General features: G+C 48.1%; 2 protein-coding genes across 3 annotated transcripts in view; one reads left to right on the top strand and one right to left on the bottom strand.

Moving 5' to 3' along the window:
* The first annotated feature begins 47 nt into the window (after positions 1-47).
* On the top strand, positions 48-18,515 carry RMDN3 (regulator of microtubule dynamics 3). Its single transcript, XM_023757471.1, has 13 exons — positions 48-69; positions 188-372; positions 2,475-2,667; positions 3,217-3,360; positions 10,283-10,568; positions 11,160-11,262; positions 14,598-14,658; positions 16,387-16,462; positions 16,611-16,688; positions 16,910-17,008; positions 17,284-17,337; positions 17,481-17,561; positions 17,803-18,515. Exons 2-13 carry the CDS (start codon positions 195-197, stop codon positions 17,854-17,856), a joined length of 1,407 nt encoding a protein of 468 aa, XP_023613239.1. The 5' UTR covers positions 48-69; positions 188-194; the 3' UTR covers positions 17,857-18,515.
* A 1,093-nt stretch (positions 18,516-19,608) lies between these two features.
* The window catches only part of RAD51 (RAD51 recombinase), a 26,761-nt gene continuing 25,986 nt past the window's right edge, over positions 19,609-20,383 (bottom strand). The window contains exon 10 of one of the 2 annotated variants that reach the window (XM_014459436.2): positions 19,609-20,210. In XM_014459436.2, the coding sequence (XP_014314922.1) occupies positions 20,087-20,210 (124 nt within the window). In that variant the 3' untranslated portion in view covers positions 19,609-20,086. The remainder of the gene's footprint in view (positions 20,211-20,383) is intronic. The other variant, XM_006093026.3, reaches the window with a different exon arrangement.

Raw genomic sequence — 20,383 nt, 5'->3', positions numbered from 1 at the left:
CTGCTTCCACGCTGTGTGAGAGGCGCGGCAGTCGGCTCGGGGCTGGCGGGTCTTAGGGTCCAGGCTGGGGTGAGGGTAATTGGGCGCTCAGGGTCTGGGCGCGGAGCTATCTCCAGGGGTTCGGCGTGGGGTGGGTGGACCACGCTCACGAACCTCTCCCCCCGCCCGCCTGCTCGCGGTGCTGCAGGTGCATCATGCCTCGCCTGGGCAGCGCCCGCTCCGGGCTGGGACTGCTGCTGGGCACCGCCGCGGGCCTCGGATTCCTGTACGCCCTGTACAGACAGCGGTGGAAACGGACCCGGCGCCATGGCCAGAACCAACTCCTGCCCAACTCCCTGGACGTCACGCAGACTTCAGGGCCCAGACGCCAGGGTAGGAGCCGGTCCTCTGAGGCCGCAGTCACGGCTGGTGGATGGGCCTGGGGTGCAGCCTGCCCTAGCAGAGCCTATGGGACGGGACAGCGGGGCGGGTGCCTGAGAGTTTCACCTTCTTGGAAAGCTTATTGAAAAGGAAAGCATTCTCCCTCTTCTGTACTCTTTCCCCTGTAATCCCGGGAAAGTATATCGTGAAAAGGCTGCTTAGCTTTCACTTTTGGTTTTGGCCACAGTCGTGTTACATATACATATTAAAGACACTTGCTTAGTGTTGGGTGAGGTGTTTAATAAGTAGAGGAAGAGTTCAAAAGAAAGCAAAAGGAAAAACAAGTCTTGTAGGAATTAAAAGTCCGGAGGCTTACGTGTTAAATTACTTATTAGAATGTAGGGATCTTGGAGACTACCTAGTCCAAGTGTTTTTATCCTTCTTATGATGAAATCAAGATTAAGAAAGATTGTGTAACTTTCCCGAGGTTGTCACAGCAAGAGGCAGGATTGGGCCTGGTCACCCAGTCCCGTGAACTTCACATGCCATGGGCTGCGAGTGAGCTTACTTGCAATGAAGCTGAGTATGGGTGGAAGCAGCCACAGCTGGAATGGGTAGTGCTTTCAGTTTTGCAAAACTTTCATGTTAAATTAACTCATTTGAGCAAAGGGCTGGTTCAAACCTCATGTTCCTGTAATAGTGGAGTTTTCAGAGAGTCTCACCCCATGTTAATTGGAAATGAGTTTTTCTCTGATAACCAAATGCCAAGTGGTTTAGAAAATTTAGTTTTAGAAGAGTCTTCAAAGAATTATCATTTTAAAAAATATATTTTTATTGATTTCAGGGAGGAAGGGAGAGAGATAGAAACAATGAAGAGAAAGAAATCATTGATCAGCTGCCTCCTATACCAGGGATCCCTGAAACCCAGGCATGTGCCCTGATCAGGAATTGAACTGTCACCTCCTGGTTCATAGGTTGACGCTCAATCCCTGAGCCACACCTGCTGGGCAAGAGTTATCATTTTAAATTGTAACGTTTGTCAGCATTTTATAACCTGATAGTAACCTAATGTATGCTGGTCTTTCCTTCATTTTCCTTGTGTTTTGTAATTTCTCAGCAGTAGTGGTTCTGCTGAGGTTGGGAGAAAGTGGCTCTGTTCCCAGGGACCGTCTTGTCTCCAGCCTTGAGTACTGTTGGATGTGTATTGTAATCTGGCCTAGACTGTTACTAGATTTAACGGATTTGTGCTTCCTGGACTGTGGGTTCTGCCTCCCTCGTTTCTTTCCTGTTTTTACATTTTCCAGTAAAATTGCCTTAGATAGTAGCTCTCCGTTTACTAAGCATTTACTGTTGGAGTTTATGTAGAGCTCAATTCAGATCTTGGTAATACTGTTTTTCCAATGTCTTTTTTGAAATTAAATCTTTACTGTTGAGAGTCTTATAGATGTCCCTCTTTCCCCCTCATTCCCCCCTCCACCGCTTCCCGCCCTCAACGTTTTTTTTTTTAAATCTTTATTGTTCAGATTATTACATTTCTCTCTGATGACAGTAAAAGAAGTTCTTGAAAGGAGCTGTGTTCTTTGCTATTCTCTGTGAAGTGAAAGATCAGAATTGGAGTGAACTCAATTTTAGTTTTGCTGTGTGGTTGGTATTGACAGATATTTGGGCATTATATGCAGGCATACCTCATTTTATTGTGCTTCGCTCTATAGTGCTTCACAGACATTGCATCCTCCCCCCCCACCCCCAAATCTTCACTAGCAAAATATTACGACTCACTTTATTGTGAAATCTGATTTATTGCAGTGGCCTGGAACCAAACCCGCAATGTCTCCGAGGTTTGCCTATAGTCAGATACAGGTTTTTCAGGAATCTCACTCTTGCAAGCATTTTATTTTATATTTATTTTTTCTTGCAAGCATTTTATTTCATCTGGCCTGGTGTTATCCTGCCACAGGTTGGTGTGGGAGGGTCCTGGAACAGAGGGCTCTTGTTTATGGATCGGGACCTTGATGTTTTTTCTGAATAATGACTTGGGACTTGTTAACAAGACAGCTGTGAACATATGCCTTCACTGTGTCCCATGGACATCATGTCTCCTGTCCTTCTTTCAGTGAGGTCATTGCGAGTGGTCCCAGGGGAGGCTGGAGATGCTGCGGTGCTGCCCAGCCTTCCACCAGAAGGGCAGGAGATGGTGCTGGACCGCCTGGACTTCGTGCTGACCAGTCTGGTGGCGCTGCGGCGGGAGGTAGAGGAGCTGAGGAGCAGCCTGCAGGGGCTTGCTGGGCAGATTGTCGGGGAGTTCCGGTGAGTAATCAGCCTCCTCTCCTGCCTTGTCCCCGGCCTCTACACTTTTTCAGCTGAGCTGTGTTCTGGCCTTCACTGTCTGTCTCCAAGGAGGAAGCCAGCTTTATAGCTCCTCACCTAGTTGGCAGGGAAGCTGGCCTTGCTGCCAGCAAGTTCCTTGCTGCTTTTGGGCCTTTGTAATCTGTTGTAGCAGCTGAAACGCTTTGTTCGGACTAACCTGGTCTGTCCAGAGAGCTGCCCTTGTTCTCTTGAGTGTAGAGACCCAGGATTTTCTTAAAATATATGTTCTTAATTTATTGATTTTAGAGAGGGGAGGATGGGGAGAGAGAACGAGAGAAAAACATTGATTTGTTCAACTTACTCATGCATTCATGAATGACCACCCGTAACCTTGGTGTGCCAGATGACATCTAACCAACTGAGCGACCTGGCCAGGGCCGAGACCCACGATTTTCTCTGCTCTTGGCCCCTTAACGAGGTGCGGTAGCAAGAGGCTCCCTCATGGTGAGGGAAAGAGGCTGGACGGGCCTAAGCCACCGTGCTTTTCAGATCCCACATGGAAGAGAACCAGAGAGTGGCTCGGCGGCGAAGGTTCCCATTTGCCCGAGAGAGGAGTGACTCCACTGGCTCCAGCTCTGTCTACTTCACAGCCACCTCGGGAGGCACGTTCACAGATGCGGAGAGCGAAGGCGGGTAAGGCCTCTCCTGGAAGCAGCTGTGGCTCCAGCCAGGTTACATATTGTGAAAGCAATGCTTACCAATGGAAAATTCACACCAAGCTGCCAGAAATAATTTTTGGAACAAAGTAAGGGTATGAATCGGGTGGGGGACGTCTGGCCCGTGGGCTGTATAAGGCCCATGAAATCATGTGGTCTGGCCCTGCCAAGGCATTAGGGGTGAGTTAAGTAATGTTTGGCCGAAGATAGCAGGCTAACTTTTAAGTTGATAATTTTGTATGGCCTGTGAATGATGTTATAAATATCCAAATAGTCCCTAGCAGAAAAAGGTTCCCCACCCCTGGTATAAACAAATACAGAACAGTTGAAATAAGAAAAACCATCCACCTTATGTCATCCAGGCAAATAGAAATGTTAACAATGGTTACTGCTTGCATCTGTTATTTTCCTCTGAGTAGGTTTGTTTTTTACATTGTTATTGTATGTTTTTTATTTATACTTTTCTCTATAATGTTACCAACTTTTGTTTTATTAATCCTCACCCGAGGATATTTTTCCATTGCTTTTCAGAGAGAGTGGAAGGGAGAGAGGGACAAAGAGAAACATCAGTGTGAGAGAGACACATGGACCGGCTGCCTCGCACACGCCCTGACCGGGGCCAAACCTGCAACCATTATGTGCACTTGGCCGGAATCAAACCCGAAACCCTTCCCATGATCCTTTAGTGCACAGGCCAATGCTCTAGCCCAGCGGTTCTCAACCTGTGGGTCGCGACCCCTTTGGCGGTCGAATGACCACCCTTTCACAGGGGTCGCCTAAGACCATCCTGCATATCAGATATTTACATTATGATTCATAACAGTAGCAATGTTACAGTTATGAAGTAGCAACGAAAATAATTTTATGGTTGGGTCACAACATGAGAACTGTATTTAAAGGGCCAGAAGGTTGAGAACCACTGCTCTAGCCATTTAGCAGCACGAATTGAGCCTTTTCCTGTGTTATCACAAGAACTTTGCTTCCTTCCCTGAGTGTGCTCCCCTTCCCCTGGATACGCTCCTCTTCCCACGGGAGAGGCTGGCTTCCTTGTCAGCTTTCAGGTGGGAGGTGACTGTCCGAGATATTGGCGGCCCAGCAAGTCTGACAGGCCTGGCCGTGAGAGGTGGCAGCAGGCAGGCATCTCGTGGGCAGCCTCCAACGTCGGTCAGGCTGGAGCTTTTGATTTGAAACCACTAGTGCCACTTTGAAACTTTGGTCCCAAGCAAGAAGCCTGGATGAGCACCTTTGTTGTAACGCCTGATGCTGTCCTGGCGACATCGGCCCTTGTTTGCTGCTCAGCTCCAGCGATCCGGGTAGTGTGCGCGGTCTAGAGGCTGACCTCTCTTCCTCCTCGAGAAAAAGATTGGTGCAGAGAATACCCAAGCCTCTCTTGGGTCAGGATGTCGGATTCAGCTATAAACAGGCCATTCGGGGGACTTTGCAGCACTCTCTTTAGCTGAAACACATTATAGTATTAACTACTGGTTATTCGTTCTCTGTGACAGGCATGGTACTAAGCACTTTGGAGGTATTTTCTGACTTAATCATCACAAGAATCCTATGGAGTAGATGCTGTTTTTGTTTCTCAGAGCAGACTTGAGGCTTGGCCAGGTGTGATGCCTTGCCCAGGGTTGTACAACTGCCAGGTCCAGGGTTAGCTGGCTCATCTGCAGAGGTGTGAGGGTCTGTGATCTGAGGTACGGCTTGGTCATCAGGGCACAGAAGGGCCTTCACGGGAAGACGGGTCCCATGCAGCCCTGGGAGTTCCTCCCATGGACTAAGCTGCCACAGCTCACTGCCCACAGTACAGTGTGTTCAGTACATCTCACTCAAGAGATTTCAGCGTTGTTTGGGCCGTTCTCCTGCCTCTACTCTTTGGCTTTCTAAGAGAATTAAGAATAGTATTACTCTCTTTTTCCACGTCACTGCCATTGGGCACTGGTGCTGGATTTGATTATTGCTCAGATGCCTTTTGAAACAAGTGAAGTCTTTCCTTGGCTGGTGTGGCTTAGTTGGTTGGAGCATTGTCCCATACACCGAAAGGCGGCTTTGCTTCCGGGTCAGGGCACATACCCAGGTTACAAGTTCTATCCCAGGTTGGAGCACCTGGGGAAGGCAGCTGATCTGTGTTTCTCTTTCACTTGGGTGTTTCTCTCTCTCACTCTGTCCCCCCTTCCTCTCTCTAAAAATTAATAAAAGAAAGAAGCAAGTCTTAGTAGAACTTTAGTCCTCCATTCATGGCTACTGATGCCTGGGTTGTCTGTGTTCAGTTTACCTAATAACTCTGGGCTGAGAGCTTCCGGTGGGCTGTTTTAGGGGCAGAAAGGACTTTTTGACATAAAGGAACATCTGGATTGAAAGGACAGAGTGGTTGCTAATGGACCCTGAGACTTAGGAGCATCTTTATGCACCCAAGGAAGCAGGTCACGTGGTGGGGAACTGATGTTTGAGCTTTGTCAGAGGTAGAACAGGAGAGGTCACAGATCTGCTCAAGATCAGGATGGAGAACTCAGGCCTTTGATGATTTCTAAGGAGTTCAACAAACTTCTGCTTAACCAGGGAAGCTTGTGGGTGCTCACTGGGGACCCCGTAAGGGGCAGGACAGGACAGGCCTTCCAGCCGCCTGTGATGGGATGAGAGGAAGGGTGGCTTTCTTAATTATAGCTCCAGCGGCTCAGCCCCACGATTGACCGTGTGACGTGTGGAAGCGAATGGGGTGTGTGAAGCAAGACTCTGGTTTAGCTGGCTGCCATCTGGGGCAGTGGCCATAGTGAGTCATTATTTTGCCATGGTCACTGCCATATAGGTCAAGGGGAAGTTATGGGAGACCTCAAACTCTGGAATGACTTTGAACATGTGGGTCTGGGGCAAGGAGTGCCTGTTTGAGGGATGAAAGGATAAGAATATCTGATGGGCTGCTGCTCAAGTCCCCTGGAAGCTGCAGTACCTTTCATTCCCCGAATAAGTCAGTAACTTTGAGTCCCAGAGGACTGACTGACTGTGGCAGAGGCAGAGTCACTGTGGGTCCGTGGGCTTGTTCCCCGAGTATTGGAGCAAACACAGCTTTAGTTCCCTCCCTGTAAAAACCAGACTCTGAAACACCAGCCCTCCAGCAAGCCTTCGGCATCCCAGCCCAGAGGGACTGCCTCCCATCTCATCTCCTTTGGCATTTACCACCTCATTTAGGCTGCTGTTATCTCACTCCACTGGGAGGTCCCAGGGTCAGAATCCACACCTGCTTGTCTTCGAATGCTTCAGCTCAGCCCTCTCATGGGGCTTATGGGGCTTAGGAGTTCAAGGAAAGAACTTAATTGCCAGGAGGAAGACGTGTGTAACAGTCCTTGATCACTCAAGGAGTAGGATAGCTCTGGGCTCCCTGCTTCCAGGGAGCCTTGGATTCTCGGCCCCCTGTGGGAACAGTGTTCTGCCTGAGTGGAGAGATCCCAATGGCCTTTCCAGAGGTCTCTGCCAGTCCCTTGCTGACCTCAAAGCTCCCTGGCATATCCAACAAGAGGGCCACCCCCTCTCTCTCATGGATTTCTGCACGGGTTGGGATGGTGGTCCAAGGGGTGTGAGAGCATGTGAATGTAGGGACGGCAGCCCATGTAGCGCTGGCACGTGATCCTCTCTCAAACCCTGGAAGCCCATGGGGCTGAGGTCAGTGCTCACTCAGCAAGTGTCTGCCTGCCCACTGTGTGCCAGGCAGCAGGCCTGCAAATTAGCGAGGCAGAGCTCCTCAAAGTGGGGCTGTGCAGTAAAAGGCCTCCTCACTGTGCCAGCCTTGCTGGAGCCTCCCTGCCCCACCACCTCTCAGTGGGTGGCAAAAAGGCCCCTCCTGACCTCTCTTTCTCCTTAGCCTTTAGGACCGAGAGGGATCACAAATTGTAGGACTTTTCCTCCTGGCTCAGCTCCCTGGAGACTGTTGATGCCTGTGCTCTAGCATAAGAGCAGGGGTCCCTCCTGGGAGACTCCTGATTGGCCAAGACAGCCTTCAATCCAGCAGGGAATGGGGGCTCCCCTTCTTTCTAGCAACTGGAGTTGATGAGACTCAAGTTCTCCCCCAGATAACCATTCACCCATTTGCCGTTGGGCCTGGCCGGGCTGAGTAGGGGAGGTTATTGTCCAGGCCCCATGAGTCATTGGGTTTCTCTCGGATGCCCTTGTGCAGCCGCACTCATCACCACTCAGGATGATTGTGAAATCTGATGCCACTTTGCCTTATTCCTTTAATTTCTCAAGTTTTTACTGCAAATTGCTAGAGGAGAAAGATGTTTGGCAAGTTCTTAAAAAGCAGGGTGAAGTTGTCAGTTCCTATGGTAGATGTTACTAGGGCCCTTTTGTTAGCGGATTCTGGAAGCTCCTCTATAAGCAGTCGGCATGGATTGCTCACCTGGTGCTTTCTAGGTGGAACCTGCCTCCTTACCGCGTCTGGCTTTCTGGCCTACAGCGTTCAGCCCACCTCTCTCCTTCAGTTCTGTTTTGCTCCAGCAATAGGGACCTTTCATTCCAGGATGGAGGAAGGTTACCACCTGAAGGTCCTCCCTATGCTTCAGAGCCTCGTGCCTTGTCAAACCTGCTTTTCCTTCAACTCCGTCCAGAGGCCTCTCTGGTGTCTGATTCTGGCCCCTGGGAGCCTTACCTTCTCCCCTGCTGTTTCTGTTTGATTCAGTCGGCGGTTAGGAAACACCCTAATCAGCTGCTGGTACAGGCCAACATCTGAGAGAAACTTGGCTTCCTGCTCAGTGGGGAATCGAGGTTGGGGCTCCCTGGCTTATGGTGGCCCCGAGATACCTTCCCAGGGGGTTCTGCTTGCATCATCCTTCTCTCCTGCTTCTACCTGCAAATGGCCCTCACCCCACCTCTAGCAATTGCAAAGGTTTCCAAGGGCTATTCCTGTTGTAGTTTAGGTTTGCTGGCTGGCTTGGATAGAGGCACACATTGGATTGAGAAAGAAAATGTGGATATCTGTGGCTGCCCATGCCTCAGAGGCTGGCACCCACCCATGCTGGTTCTGACAGATGCCTTTGGCTGATAAAACAAAAAAGATCGACAAACCCTGAGCCTGGTGTGCCATCTAGCTCAGGAGATCAGCTCCACCTACATGAAAGTTTTTATCTTTATTTAAAAAATTATTTATTTGATTTGAGAGAGAGAGAAAGATCAATTTGTTGTTCCACTTATTTATGCATTCATTTGGTTGATTCTTGTATGTGCCCTGACTGGGGATTGAACCCATAACTTTGGTGCACTTGTACAACACTCTAACCAAATGAGCTACCTGGCCAGGGCTAAAGTTTTAAACTTAAACATTCATTTATTTTTTATTTATAAGAATATAGTGTGGCTCTGTGGTTAGAGCACTGGCCCACATACCAGAGGGTCGAGGGTTCGATTCCAGGTCAAGGGCATGTATCTGGGTTGCAGGCTTGATCCCCAGTCCCAGCTTGGGGCCTGTGTGGGAGACAACCAATCGATGTATCTCTCTCACATTGATGTTTCTCTGTCTCTCCCTCTCCCTTCCACTCTCTTTAAAAGTCCATGGAAGAACATGCTTGGGTGAATATTAACAAAACAAAACAAAACAAATAAAAAAAGAGAGAATCATTTTGTTTGGTATTTGTGTGCCTTCAATTCATCAACTGTTGCCGGTTTTGTACTATAAACTTTATGTATCCCCATAAAAAAGTCTAGTGGATAAATTTTCTTTGTTCAAAGCTTAAATTGGCTTCACCCATTATTTCAAATCAGTTAAACCTAAAAAGGAGTGAGAAGTAAGTGAGTTATCAGCTGTTAAATTGTGTATACATGTTTTGGGATACCCTGCATATGCTCATTAAAGCAATCATACTACCTGCGGACTGAAGGGTCCCAGGTTCAATTCTGGTCAAGGGCACATGCCCAGGTTGTGGGCTTGATCCCCAGTAAGGGGCGTGCAGGAGGCAGCCGATCAATGATTCTCTCTCCTCATTGATGTTTCTGTCTCTCTCTCCCTCTCCCTTCCTCTCTGAAATCAATAAAAATATATTAAAAAATAAAAATAAACAAAAGATAGAAAAATAATTTCCTTAAAAATTTGTTAAAATCCTCACCTCCTCACCTGAGGATATGTGGTGTGTGTATGTGTGTGTGTGTGAGAGAGAGAATCCTCAACTGAGGATATTTTTTCCTTTTTTTTTTTAGAGAGTGGAAGGGGGAGGGAGGGAAGGGAGAAAGGGAGGATGGGCGGGCGGGAGATAGAGTGAGAAACATTGATGTGAAAGAGACAGGCACATTGATTGGTTGCCTCCTGCACGTTCCCTGACTAGGGCCTGGGATTGACACGCAACCCAGGTATATGCCCTTGACAGGGAATCAAACCCTTGACCCTTCAGGGCTTGGGCCCACACTCTACCACTTAGCCACACTGGCCAGGGCCCCAAGGATGTTTTTATTGATTTTTTTTGGAGAGAGAGAGGAAGGAGGAGAGAGAAAAACACAGATTGGTTGCCTCCAGTGGGATGAAGCTCCAAACAACTAAGCCACCCAGACAGGGCAAAAATTTCCTTTTAATTCGACTGGCAACATTTGGTACAGACCTTTCTGGGCTTTTTGTTTTTCTCTATTTCCTGGCAGACTGGATAGTAGCTAAACAGGGGGCTCTGGTAATGGCCCCCGACGGTCACAGTGCCCCCGGAGTTGGCCACTCTTCTCCCAAACCATTTCCCAGCCCGTAGTCCCCACAGAAGCTTTCCTGAGAGGACTAGTTTTTGCCTAGACCTCTAAAGAAAGTGGGGTATGGTTCTTACTTGGTTTTCTGGACAGTGTCATGGAGAGCCTCTCTGTGGGTAAGGGACAGACCTCGGGCTCTAAGGCTGATGATCCCCTCCTTTGACGCTGTAACTGACATTTCTCTGCCACAGTTACACAACAGCTAATGCCGAGTCTGACTATGAGCGGGAATCCGACAGGGAGAGTGAAGACGGGGAGGATGAAGTGAGCTGTGAGACCGTGAAGACGGGGAGAAAGGATTCTCTGGACCTGGAGGCAGAGGTGGCTTCAGGCCCAGTTCCCAGAGCCCTGGAGGCTGAAGGCTCCCCTGGCCTGGAGGACGTGCTGCCCCTCCTGCTGCAGGCTGATGAGCTGCACCAGGGCGGTGGGCAGAGCAAGCGGGAGGGCTTCCAGCTGCTGCTCAACAACAAGCTAGCGGTGAGGCTCCAGCTGCTGCCTGTCCTCCCCTCCCTCCCTCCCTGCTGACTCCTAGCAGACTCCTAGGGAATGAGAGCAGGCCCAGTGGTTACTGATCCTGCAAGGTGACACGGGGAGGAAAATGGGGGTGAGATGGCTGGTGCCGCACATCCTCTTCCAAGGGGCTACATGCGGCCCTGGGCGCCTAGCTTTATGCCTGCTCCAGAGCTTCCTCCTGAGGGCAGGTCTCTGCCTCCTATTTTTAGCGCAAGAGCTCCACCCCTCAGTAGAGGGAGATGTGGAGAGAACTGGAATGTCCTTTCATTTCCCTTGAGGCAGAGCCCAAGCTGCCTATCGCACTTGAAGGTTCCAACGGCACTTCCCTTTTCCTCAGGTTCACTGCAGAACTGATGCTCACTCGAGTGAAAATGCCCCAAAGTTAGCCCAAGAAAAGGGAGGTCATATGGGGGTGGAGGGCCATGCATAAAACTGCTGTAATGTCAGTCGGCATCTAACACACTAGCGTGCAGGCTCCAGTGTAGGGTGTGGGAAGGCCAGAGCCCCGTTCTCCGAGGGAAGAAGGGCCTCCATCCCTCTCTGTTTGGTCTGTAGTATGGAAGCCGGCAGGACTTTCTCTGGCGCCTGGCCCGGGCCTACAGCGACATGTGTGAGCTTGCGGAGGAGGTGAGCGAGAAGAAGTCATATGCTCAAAATGGTGAGTGCTGACAGGTTCCTGGTGGGAAGGTGACTGATGGTGGGGGTGGAGCCAGCCCACCTGCCTGGGGTCCAGAGGAACCACCAAGATGCAGGCTGTCAGGGCAGTTGTGGCTCAGTTACTCACTAGGAACAGACTCGGGCTCCCAGGATCCTCTGCTTCCTGACAGAGAACAGTGCTCTTCTGCACATCGCTGTGATCTGAGCATATCACCAGTGCATGTTTTGAGGAGTACTAGTACCCTTTCAGCCCAATTCTTTTTCTCCCCAAACACAAAGGAGGGCAGAATCTTCTTTCTTAATCTGAAGAGGTTTTTTGCTGCGATTTAGGAATCTGGTTTCAGTTATGGAGTGTGAGGCAGTTCTAAGAATATGAGTGGAGTATATTTGGTGAGCACCTGTGAGTAGCAGTTTGGGAGAATACTGCCAGGTTAGAAGTCCCTGGCATCTATTTAGCAAATCTATTGCCAAATCTGTGCTCGGGGGTGTATGTGGCCTAGGGTTTGTCCCTCTCTATCACTGAGAATCCTGGGACTTTAAAAAAGCGACTGGCCCAGCACTAGCCGGTTTGGGTCAGTGGTTAGAGTGCCGACCTGTGGACCGAAAGGTCCTGGTTTTGATTCCGGTCAAGGGCATGTGCCTTGGTTGCAGGTTTGACCCCTGGAGGCAACCAATTGATGTCTTCTTTCTCTATCTTTCCCCTTCCCTTTTACTCTCTAAAAATAATGGGGAAAAAATAACCTCGGTTGAGGATTAACAACAAAAAAAAGCAACTGGCCCAACCAGAATGGCTCAGTTGGTTGGCGTGTCGTCCCATGCACTAAGGTTGTTGGTTCGATTCCCACTGAGGGCACATGCCTGGGTTGTGGCTCCGATTCCTGGTCGGTCGGGGCATGTACGGAAGGCAGCCAATTGGTTTCTCTCTCTCTCTCCCTCTCCCTCTCCCTCTCCCTCTCAAAAAGCGACTGGTTTCATGGGGATGGTGATGTGTCCTGCCTCTGTACACACCTAAGTCATGCACCATCAGTGGGCTTCCAGGTCTTGTGGTTCAGTTAGTTATCAAAAATTCATGCACCCAGGGGGTCCCTGAGCTAGCCTGCATCCTCTTGCAGTCTGGGATCCCTCGGGGGATGTCCACCTGCCAGCTTAGGCCCGCTCCCTGGGGGACTGGGCCTAAGCTGGCAGTCAGATATCCCTCTGGCAGCCTGGGAGCCCTTGGGGGATGTCCAACTGTGGCTTAGGCCCGCTCCCCTGCAGCTGCCTCTGTAGAAGGGGGGGGGGGTACGCCGGGACTGCCATGGCTTCCTGGCCCTGCCCCTTGCCCACTGGTCTAATTAGCATATTAGCTCTTTATTATGTAGGATGGATTTGTCTACTTTCCCACTTTTATAAATACAGCCTTGCAAATGTTATTGAATCTTTGATAATGTAGAATCTGATAATACCCCAAGTGTTCTAAACATTTGTTTAGGAAGTTGATATAAAAAGAACAGGCCAACCCTGGCCAGTGTGCTCAATGGCTGGAACATCAGCCCTCAGCCCGAGGAGTCACAGTTCCATCCCAGGCCCCAGTTGGGGTGCATGGGGAAGGCAGCCTGTTGATGTGTCTCTCTCACAACAATGTTTCTTTCTCACTCTCTGCCCCCCTCCCTCTCTCCCTTCCACTCTAGAAATCAATGGAAAAAATACCATCGGGTGAGGTTAACAAATAAACAAAAACAGCCCAATTAAATCAATTGTTCATTGTTATACACCTTCAGAAAAATCCCTGGGAATTTTAACAAAAGGTTCTTAATTATTGTTTGCTTCTTTATTTAAAAAATGTCCTGCTGCCCCAACTGGTTTTGCTCAGTGGATGGAGCGTCGGCCTGCGGACTGAAGGGTCCCAGATTCGATTCCGGTCAAGGGCATGTACCTTGGTTGCGGGCACATCCCCAGCAGGAGGTGTGCAGGAGGCAGCTGATCGATGTTTCCCTCTCCCTTCCTCTCTGTAAAAAATCAATAAAAAATATATTTTTAAAAATGTCCTGCTTTCCCATCTAAATTTTAGGTGAGGATTCTGATCAGCGTTTGATATCAACAAGAACCTTTCCTTCCCTTTGGTCATTGTTTAGCTCTTTGTAGGAGCACCCACACCAGCACCGGCCTGGTTTCCTGAGGTTAGCATCCTGGACGAGTCTGTCCCTGCTGGAGGTCAGATGGCTATGTAGCATCTTGGAAGGCCCTGCTCTGGGACTCCAGCTTTTTAGGACCATCCTTGCTGGGTCTAAAGTTCTTCATTTTGTTCTGTCTCTAGAAGCTGGACCACCAGGAGGCAGCCATTCGTTGGGTTCTCAGGCAATATCTGTTCACCCCTATGTCTAATCTGGCAGGAACTAGTTCTCATTTTTCACTATTTCCTAGTGAGACAGTGCTTTGAAGGGGGCAGAGAGAAATCCCTCAAGAGACAATGTCCCTCATTGGTGTTCTTCTGTTTGGAAAGGGATAAGCTACCTTAAAAATGTATTTGTTGCATATCCAACATACCATCATTACTGTCACTTAAGGAGGAAGGAACATTTCAGATAGCCAGCCTACCACCTCAACCATTACTTTAGTTTACTTTCTCCATGTTCCCTTCCAAGCCCTCTCCATTTTAATCAAAGAAGTCCCCTTTTGCAGGGTGCTACTTTCTCCACTGTGTAGGCATGATGTTCCTCATTGAGGCTCTAGACTTCTTGTCACTTGAGGGGACCCTTGTGACAATTAGACCTCAATTTCTTTGTTAGTCTTGTGCCTAGGAAACTTAAGACTAAATAAGTGAAAGTGGCCTCTGGTCATACGTCAGTCCATTTTGGTTTGGTGAATTTTGGCCTAGAGCTGTGATTCATGTTTTTGGATCATGGATCCTTTTGAGAATTTTATCAAAGCTGTGGACCTTCTCCTCAATAAAATGCACAGATACCTAAAATTTTATACAACTTCAGAGGGATTCATGGATGCCCTGAAGCCTATTACAGACCCCAAATAAAAACCCTCCAGGCTCAGGTTTGTCCGGCAGTTTCACAGTGACTTTGGGTCCTTTTATATTTGAAGTGCTGCAAGCACATCAGTAGGAATTGTAAAAACAAGTTTGCTGGGACAGCTGACGACAGAAATCGGGAAGGTGAGGTGAAGTGGAAGTCATCCCTGAAAAGCTACTTGCAGCTTTTCATTCTGTTCAAGTTCACAACTATTTCTGAGCAAGTCCAGGCCGGACAGGCATTGCTGAGAGCTGGAGCAGCCTTCCGTCCTGAAGCCCCGCCTTGGGCAGTGTGCATGGGAACCCTCATCTACTCTGGATCCTCTGTCCTACAGGAAAAGAAGAAGCGGAGGCCGCTCTGGAGAAGGGGGATGAGAGTGCTGACTGCCACCAATGGTAATAACACCCTGCAGGGTCCCATGAGGAGCCAGCGTGGGTTAGAGGGGAGCGGAGGGGGCGGAGCTCTGTTGTCTCTGTCCTGGCCACAAAGGCATTTGCTAAAAGAACCAGAAGAGGGAGCTCTGGCCTGTACTTCCATCTGCCCCACCCTACCCCCAGCTGGGGGCCCAGGGAATTTTTCTTTGGCAGGTGCCTTCAGGATGAGGCAGGGGAGAGTATCCCCCACCCCCCCCATCCCCACAAACACACACACACAACCCCCTTAGGGCTTGGAGAATTGAGCAGCTTTGTAAGTAACCCTGGTTATAAGACTTGTGGGTTCTGGGCTCCCCATGGAGGCTGGGAAAATTTGCAGCTCCATCTCCTGCACAACCTCCTCTTTCCCCTAGCTGCTATCCCTCGCTGGTGGTGGGCTTTCGCTTCTTTGCTTGGCTCGCATGAGGAAAAGTGGATGTGAGTTTACCTCCAGAAGTTCAGTAGTCAGTATTTAGATCTCAAATATAGCCCTGTTTGGTCTCATGTGAGGCAAAGTTCCACCAACTTGTGTCCTGGGGCCTGGTTCCAGCACCTCTGAGTATTAATGAAAATGTTCCTTTCCTACCTCCCCTCTTGCTTTCTGTAGCTCTGTCCTCAGACTGTGAGCTGAGAGAAGCTGTTTCTCTACCTGTAGCTGAGGTAAAGTTTCAGCTTTATCTCAGAGGCCAGGTCATCACTGTTTCTAGGGGGTCATGGGTGCTGATTCCCTGTGGCTCCTGGACTCCCAAGAATGGAACTTGGCTTCATGTTTTCCTAACTATCTTGGGGAACAGCTGTTCGGACTAAACATGGAAATAAGCCTCTGGAAATGTCTGATATTTAGTGAATATATGAAAAAGCAACTTGGGCCTTTAGACACTCATTTAATGTCAACTGTGCTCTGGAAACAATGCTGGAGAAATGGGGTAATGAGACCTTTGTTTTTGAAGACAGAAGATGGAAAGCTGGCTGGCTTTGCTCCCTGGGAGAATGTGAAGGCTGAAATCAGAGGCATTTCTTCCTCTGCTTCTGTTGGTTTCCAAGTTAACATCAGGAATTCCTAGAGCACCTCACCCCAGTCTGATGGTCCTAGAGCAGTTTACTGATGGTAACCTGTGTACTTCCAAGACATGAGACCTTAGGGGAGGGGTCCTCAAACTTTTTAAACAGGGGGCCAGTTCACTGTCCCTCAGATCGTTGGAGGGCTGGACTAGTTTAAAAAAAAAAACTATGAACAAATTCCTATGCACACTGCACATATCTTATTTTGAAGTAAAAAAACAAAACGGGAACAAATACAATATTTGTGTTTGCATGTGGCCCGCGGGCCGTAGTTTGAGGACCCCTGCCTTAGGGTCTGCAGGAGATAAAAAGGAATGTACTCAGGTCTAGTATCTTTGATGCTGATGAGTAGATAACTGCTTTTTAAGTTTTTATAATACCTATGGCTGTACTCATGATGGGAAATTTGTTGGAGATTTGGACCAAGACCTTGCCTAAATATTAAGTATGAGAGACCCAGCCTTTTTGTACCTAGTATGTATACTTTGGAGAGCCTACCATTGTGTTTACGAAAGAATATGTATTGGGACCACAGGTCTATGAAGCGGAACTACATACAGACAGAAATGAGTTTACGCTCTAGTGGAGGGTGCAGGGTCTCGGGGAAGCCCCTCCCTGCCTCTGAGCTTGCTGCTGCTTCCCCCTTAGGTATGCAGTGCTTTGTGGTCAGCTGGCTGAGCATGAGGGCATCCAGAAGCGCATCCAGAGTGGCTTTAGCTTCAAGGTGAGGAGAGGCTTCTCTTCTTTCCCTTGTGCTGTCCATGTTCCCTGCTCATCCTGGCTCCTTGCAGTGTTCCTGCTGCCTCTGTGACTTGCCCCTCTTCCCTTATCAATGCTGGTGTCTGATGTTTATATTTACATTTCCCCCTCAGGAGCACGTGGACAAAGCTCTTGCTCTCCAGCCAGAAAACCCCATGGCTCACTTTCTCCTCGGCAGGTGGTGCTACCAGGTGAGCTAAATCCAGGCCTTTATATAAGGACCTCCCTGTCCTGTGACACTGATCTCCTTACAGTGAAAAATTGGAAGCTGGGCCTCAGCCTGGCTCAAGTGCCATGTCCTCTGAATGGTCATGTGACTGTAATTGGACCCTGTTTGTTTTCAGTACAGAATATGCAATATTCTGAAAATTCTTGTTAAAACTTTATTCACACCTTGATCTCTTGGTGGCAGGTTGCTCACCTGGGCTGGCTAGAAAAAAAAACGGCTGCAGCTTTATTTGAAAGCCCTCCCAGTGCTACTGTGGAAGAGGCCCTGCAGAGCTTCCTGAAGGTATCAGGGGAGGAAGGAAGGGAGGGGGTGGACAGCAACCAAAACTGCCTGGGTGACCTTGTTTTTCCTAAGGACATTCTATTGGGTTTCTGGTAGGGGCCAATTCTGTTTGCCTGTTCTATGGGAAAATCAGAACCACCTGGAGAGCTTATAAAAAATATACATTCCCAGACCCACTAAACCAGACTCCAGGGAGGGGCTGAAATCTCTAATATACTTCAGAGCTTGACCTGACTTTGGGAACACTTACTGAAATGCCTTCCCTCCTCCTCCAGGCTGAAGAACTGCAGCCAGGATTTTCCAAAGCAGGACGGGTATATATTTCCAAGGTAAACTCACCTATCTTATTTTAACACAGATGAAAAGTATGTATGTTGATAATATTCTGGAAACTCCTGAAAGCACACCTACTCATCCCCTTCCAGTCTCCTGGTGGTATTTCTCTCAGGTTTTCACTGTTGTCTCTTCTCAGTGCTACAGAGAACTAGGAAAAAACTCTGAAGCTAGACAGTGGGTGAAGCTGGCCATGGAGCTGCCAGATGTCACTAGTGAGGTAATGCTTTTAAGAGCTTTTCTAACCCTGGGTTTCATCATTGAGTCATCCCTGGGCCTTTTCAAGAAAAAATCTTCCCTTGAAATCTTATTTTCCTAGAAAAGAGCCTCCACTTCTGCATGTAGGTGCTATGATAACAGAGCTCAGAAAAGAAGTCAAGGGCCCTTCTTCTTGGGTACCAGTGGTTTGGAAAATGTTGGCTTAGGTTTTGGGTCCTAGTATTGTTCTCTTGTCTCCCTAGGATTCAGCTTTCCAGAAGGACCTGGAAGAATTGGAAGTCATCTTAGGACACTAACCACATTTCAGTGGCCTTCATGACTTGAGAAATACCACTACTTAAGGGGGATGAGAATCAAGTCTCCCCCCCCACCCCCCCCCGCCCCACCCCCTTAAACCTTGCTTAGATCAGGAAACTGAGCAAGCCTGGTTAAGGGAGTATCCTGAATCCTGGTCTAACCAGTACCTGCTACCTACCATTCCACTGGTTAATTCCTTAATTAATCTGAAATTGAGGATGCACCTGAGGCCTGGGTTTCTGTTGTATTCTTCCTTAAGTTAATTCTTGAAAAAATCAAGACCTATCCTAGGGCTGAGTGTGGGCAGAGAACTGAAGGCAGCCTTCTAACTGCTGGTAAGATGAAGGCACTTCAAAGAGTCATAGAAACCAAACAGAGAACTTGTACTCTCTAATCTGTCCACTGATTATTCAATCCCAAATTATAAATCACATTCCACAGGGAAGGGTCAGGGCCGTCCATGGGATTGCCCTCTTCTCACCCATCATGTGGATCTAACTCTTCTTGGGCTGAGGGGCTGGACACTTGACTTCTAGTCTTTGCTGCTTTTGGAACAGCAGTGCATAGGCTTATGAGACTATGCAACGATGATCTGAGGAGTTGCCTGGAGTATATTTTGGTACCAACTTAAAAATAAACTAAATTTGATTAGAAGTGATTATGTTCCCCTATGTTTGCTATTAGCTCTGTTGCAGACAAGTAGAAAAATAGCACTGAAGAGTTTAGAATATGCTCTGGTTAGTGCTGTTTCCGTGAGAATCCTAGTTACGTCTGAAACGCAGAGAGAGAGCTGATTCTTAGCTTAACAAGGCCTATTCCTACTGAGCAGGTGTTCCCTGACCCATGCATGTTTACTCAGAGCCAGTAGCACAAAGCCTAATGCCACCTACAAGAAAAACGGAGACAAATTTCTAGGTCAGAGGCATTTACTTACTTTACAGGTCCTAAAAGACTGAGATGCTTTTATACAAGGATCAAGCTCTCATTCCACAATCTGTCACGGTGGCTTTATTATACCACCCAGGTTTGTTTTTTTGGTAAAAGAAGACCTCCATTCTTAAAAGCCAGGGAACAGAACTGCTTTTAAAACAAAGCTGCATTAGATTGTATCTCCCTACATATAGCAGGATCGACACAGGCACCAGCAGAGATTTTCACTGCCTTTCCTCCCAATACCAGCTGTGAGGTCCTTTGAAAAGAAAAGGTCTGATTAAACGCAGTCCTGAGTGGAAGTTTGAAGGGGAAGAAGAGTATCTTGAATCCCTGAAGTAGAATAACTAGGGAACCATCAGACCTACACAACACGAGACTAACAGAACAAAAACAAAGGCCATAGGACAGCCATGGCATATCCATCTTGTAATAGTCTAGTACGGTGAAGACAATAAGCTCAATTATCTGAATATAGAACTTCCCTTTTAAATTTTAAAGCAATAGCAACTGATCACCCTACCTAGTGCAAAAAAAGACGTAAAGGCCCTATCTTGAAATACTTAGTTTGTATCAGAATAACTCCTAAAAACAGCAGTCACTACAAGTAACTACCTTACTAGCAACCCCACACTGAATCTACTTACAGAAGCCTCTGAAATGCTTAAGATTCCAGAATTATCTTGAGTTGCTCTTAGCAGTAAAAAAACACAAGCCCCAAAACCCAAGCAAGTAGATGGTGAAGGGTTAGTGACCCAACAGATCTGCTCAGTACTCCTTGAATAAAAACAAATTCTTACTTAAGATAATTCGGGCACACAAACTTAAAAACCTGCCTGATTGGCAGATTTATTGACAGATTTACAACAGAGAAAAAGAACCTGTGAGGAGACCCATCCCCTTTGCCCTGTTGCTCAGACATTTTTTCATTATTCAGACAGTGAGAGAAGAGTTAGGTCTTCCCAGCTTTAGTTCTCTTAGAGACACCAGATTGTCCAGCTGTTAGTCCCACGTCAACCTCAAGGCACTATGTCAGAGGTATCCCCCACCCCCACCCCCAACCAAAGAATTCACATAGAGATTAGCACACTCTCTAGAGAAGGAACAGACATTTCAGATCAGTTTGTGACTACTGACTGTCTCCTGTTTACTCCATCAGAAAAGCTGATACAATAGCTGTGTTCCCGGATGCCCTTTTTCTGGCAGTCACAACAGGAAGAGGCCTGCGAAGAACCCCAGGGAGCAGTCTTCTCCGTGAGGCTGCAGCACTCAGGTTTATCACGGGAAAAACCCAATGATTCAGTCTTTGGCGTCTCCCACTCCATCCGCATTGATGGCAAACATAGCTTCAGCTTCAGGCAGACAGGGAGAGTCATAGATTTTGCAGATTCTGGTTTCCCCTCTTCCTTTTCTCAGGTACAGTCTGACCCAAAGACACAGATCAAAACACCCAAGTTATGATCATTTAAAAATGCTCTTCCTATTTATGATAGAACTAAAACTATTGTTGATGTATATACTTCTTAGAAGGACTTCCAGAATTTTTCTGTATTCCTTGGGGCCCTGTCACCCTACCCCCCACCCTTAGTGGATTTT

The sequence above is a fragment of the Myotis lucifugus genome, unplaced genomic scaffold (assembly GCF_000147115.1).
Source record: "Myotis lucifugus unplaced genomic scaffold, Myoluc2.0 scaffold_109, whole genome shotgun sequence".
NCBI classification, from domain to species: Eukaryota; Metazoa; Chordata; class Mammalia; order Chiroptera; family Vespertilionidae; genus Myotis; species Myotis lucifugus.
The sequence above is the reverse complement of the archived record's forward strand: the minus strand, read 5'-3'. Positions and strand labels throughout refer to the sequence as shown.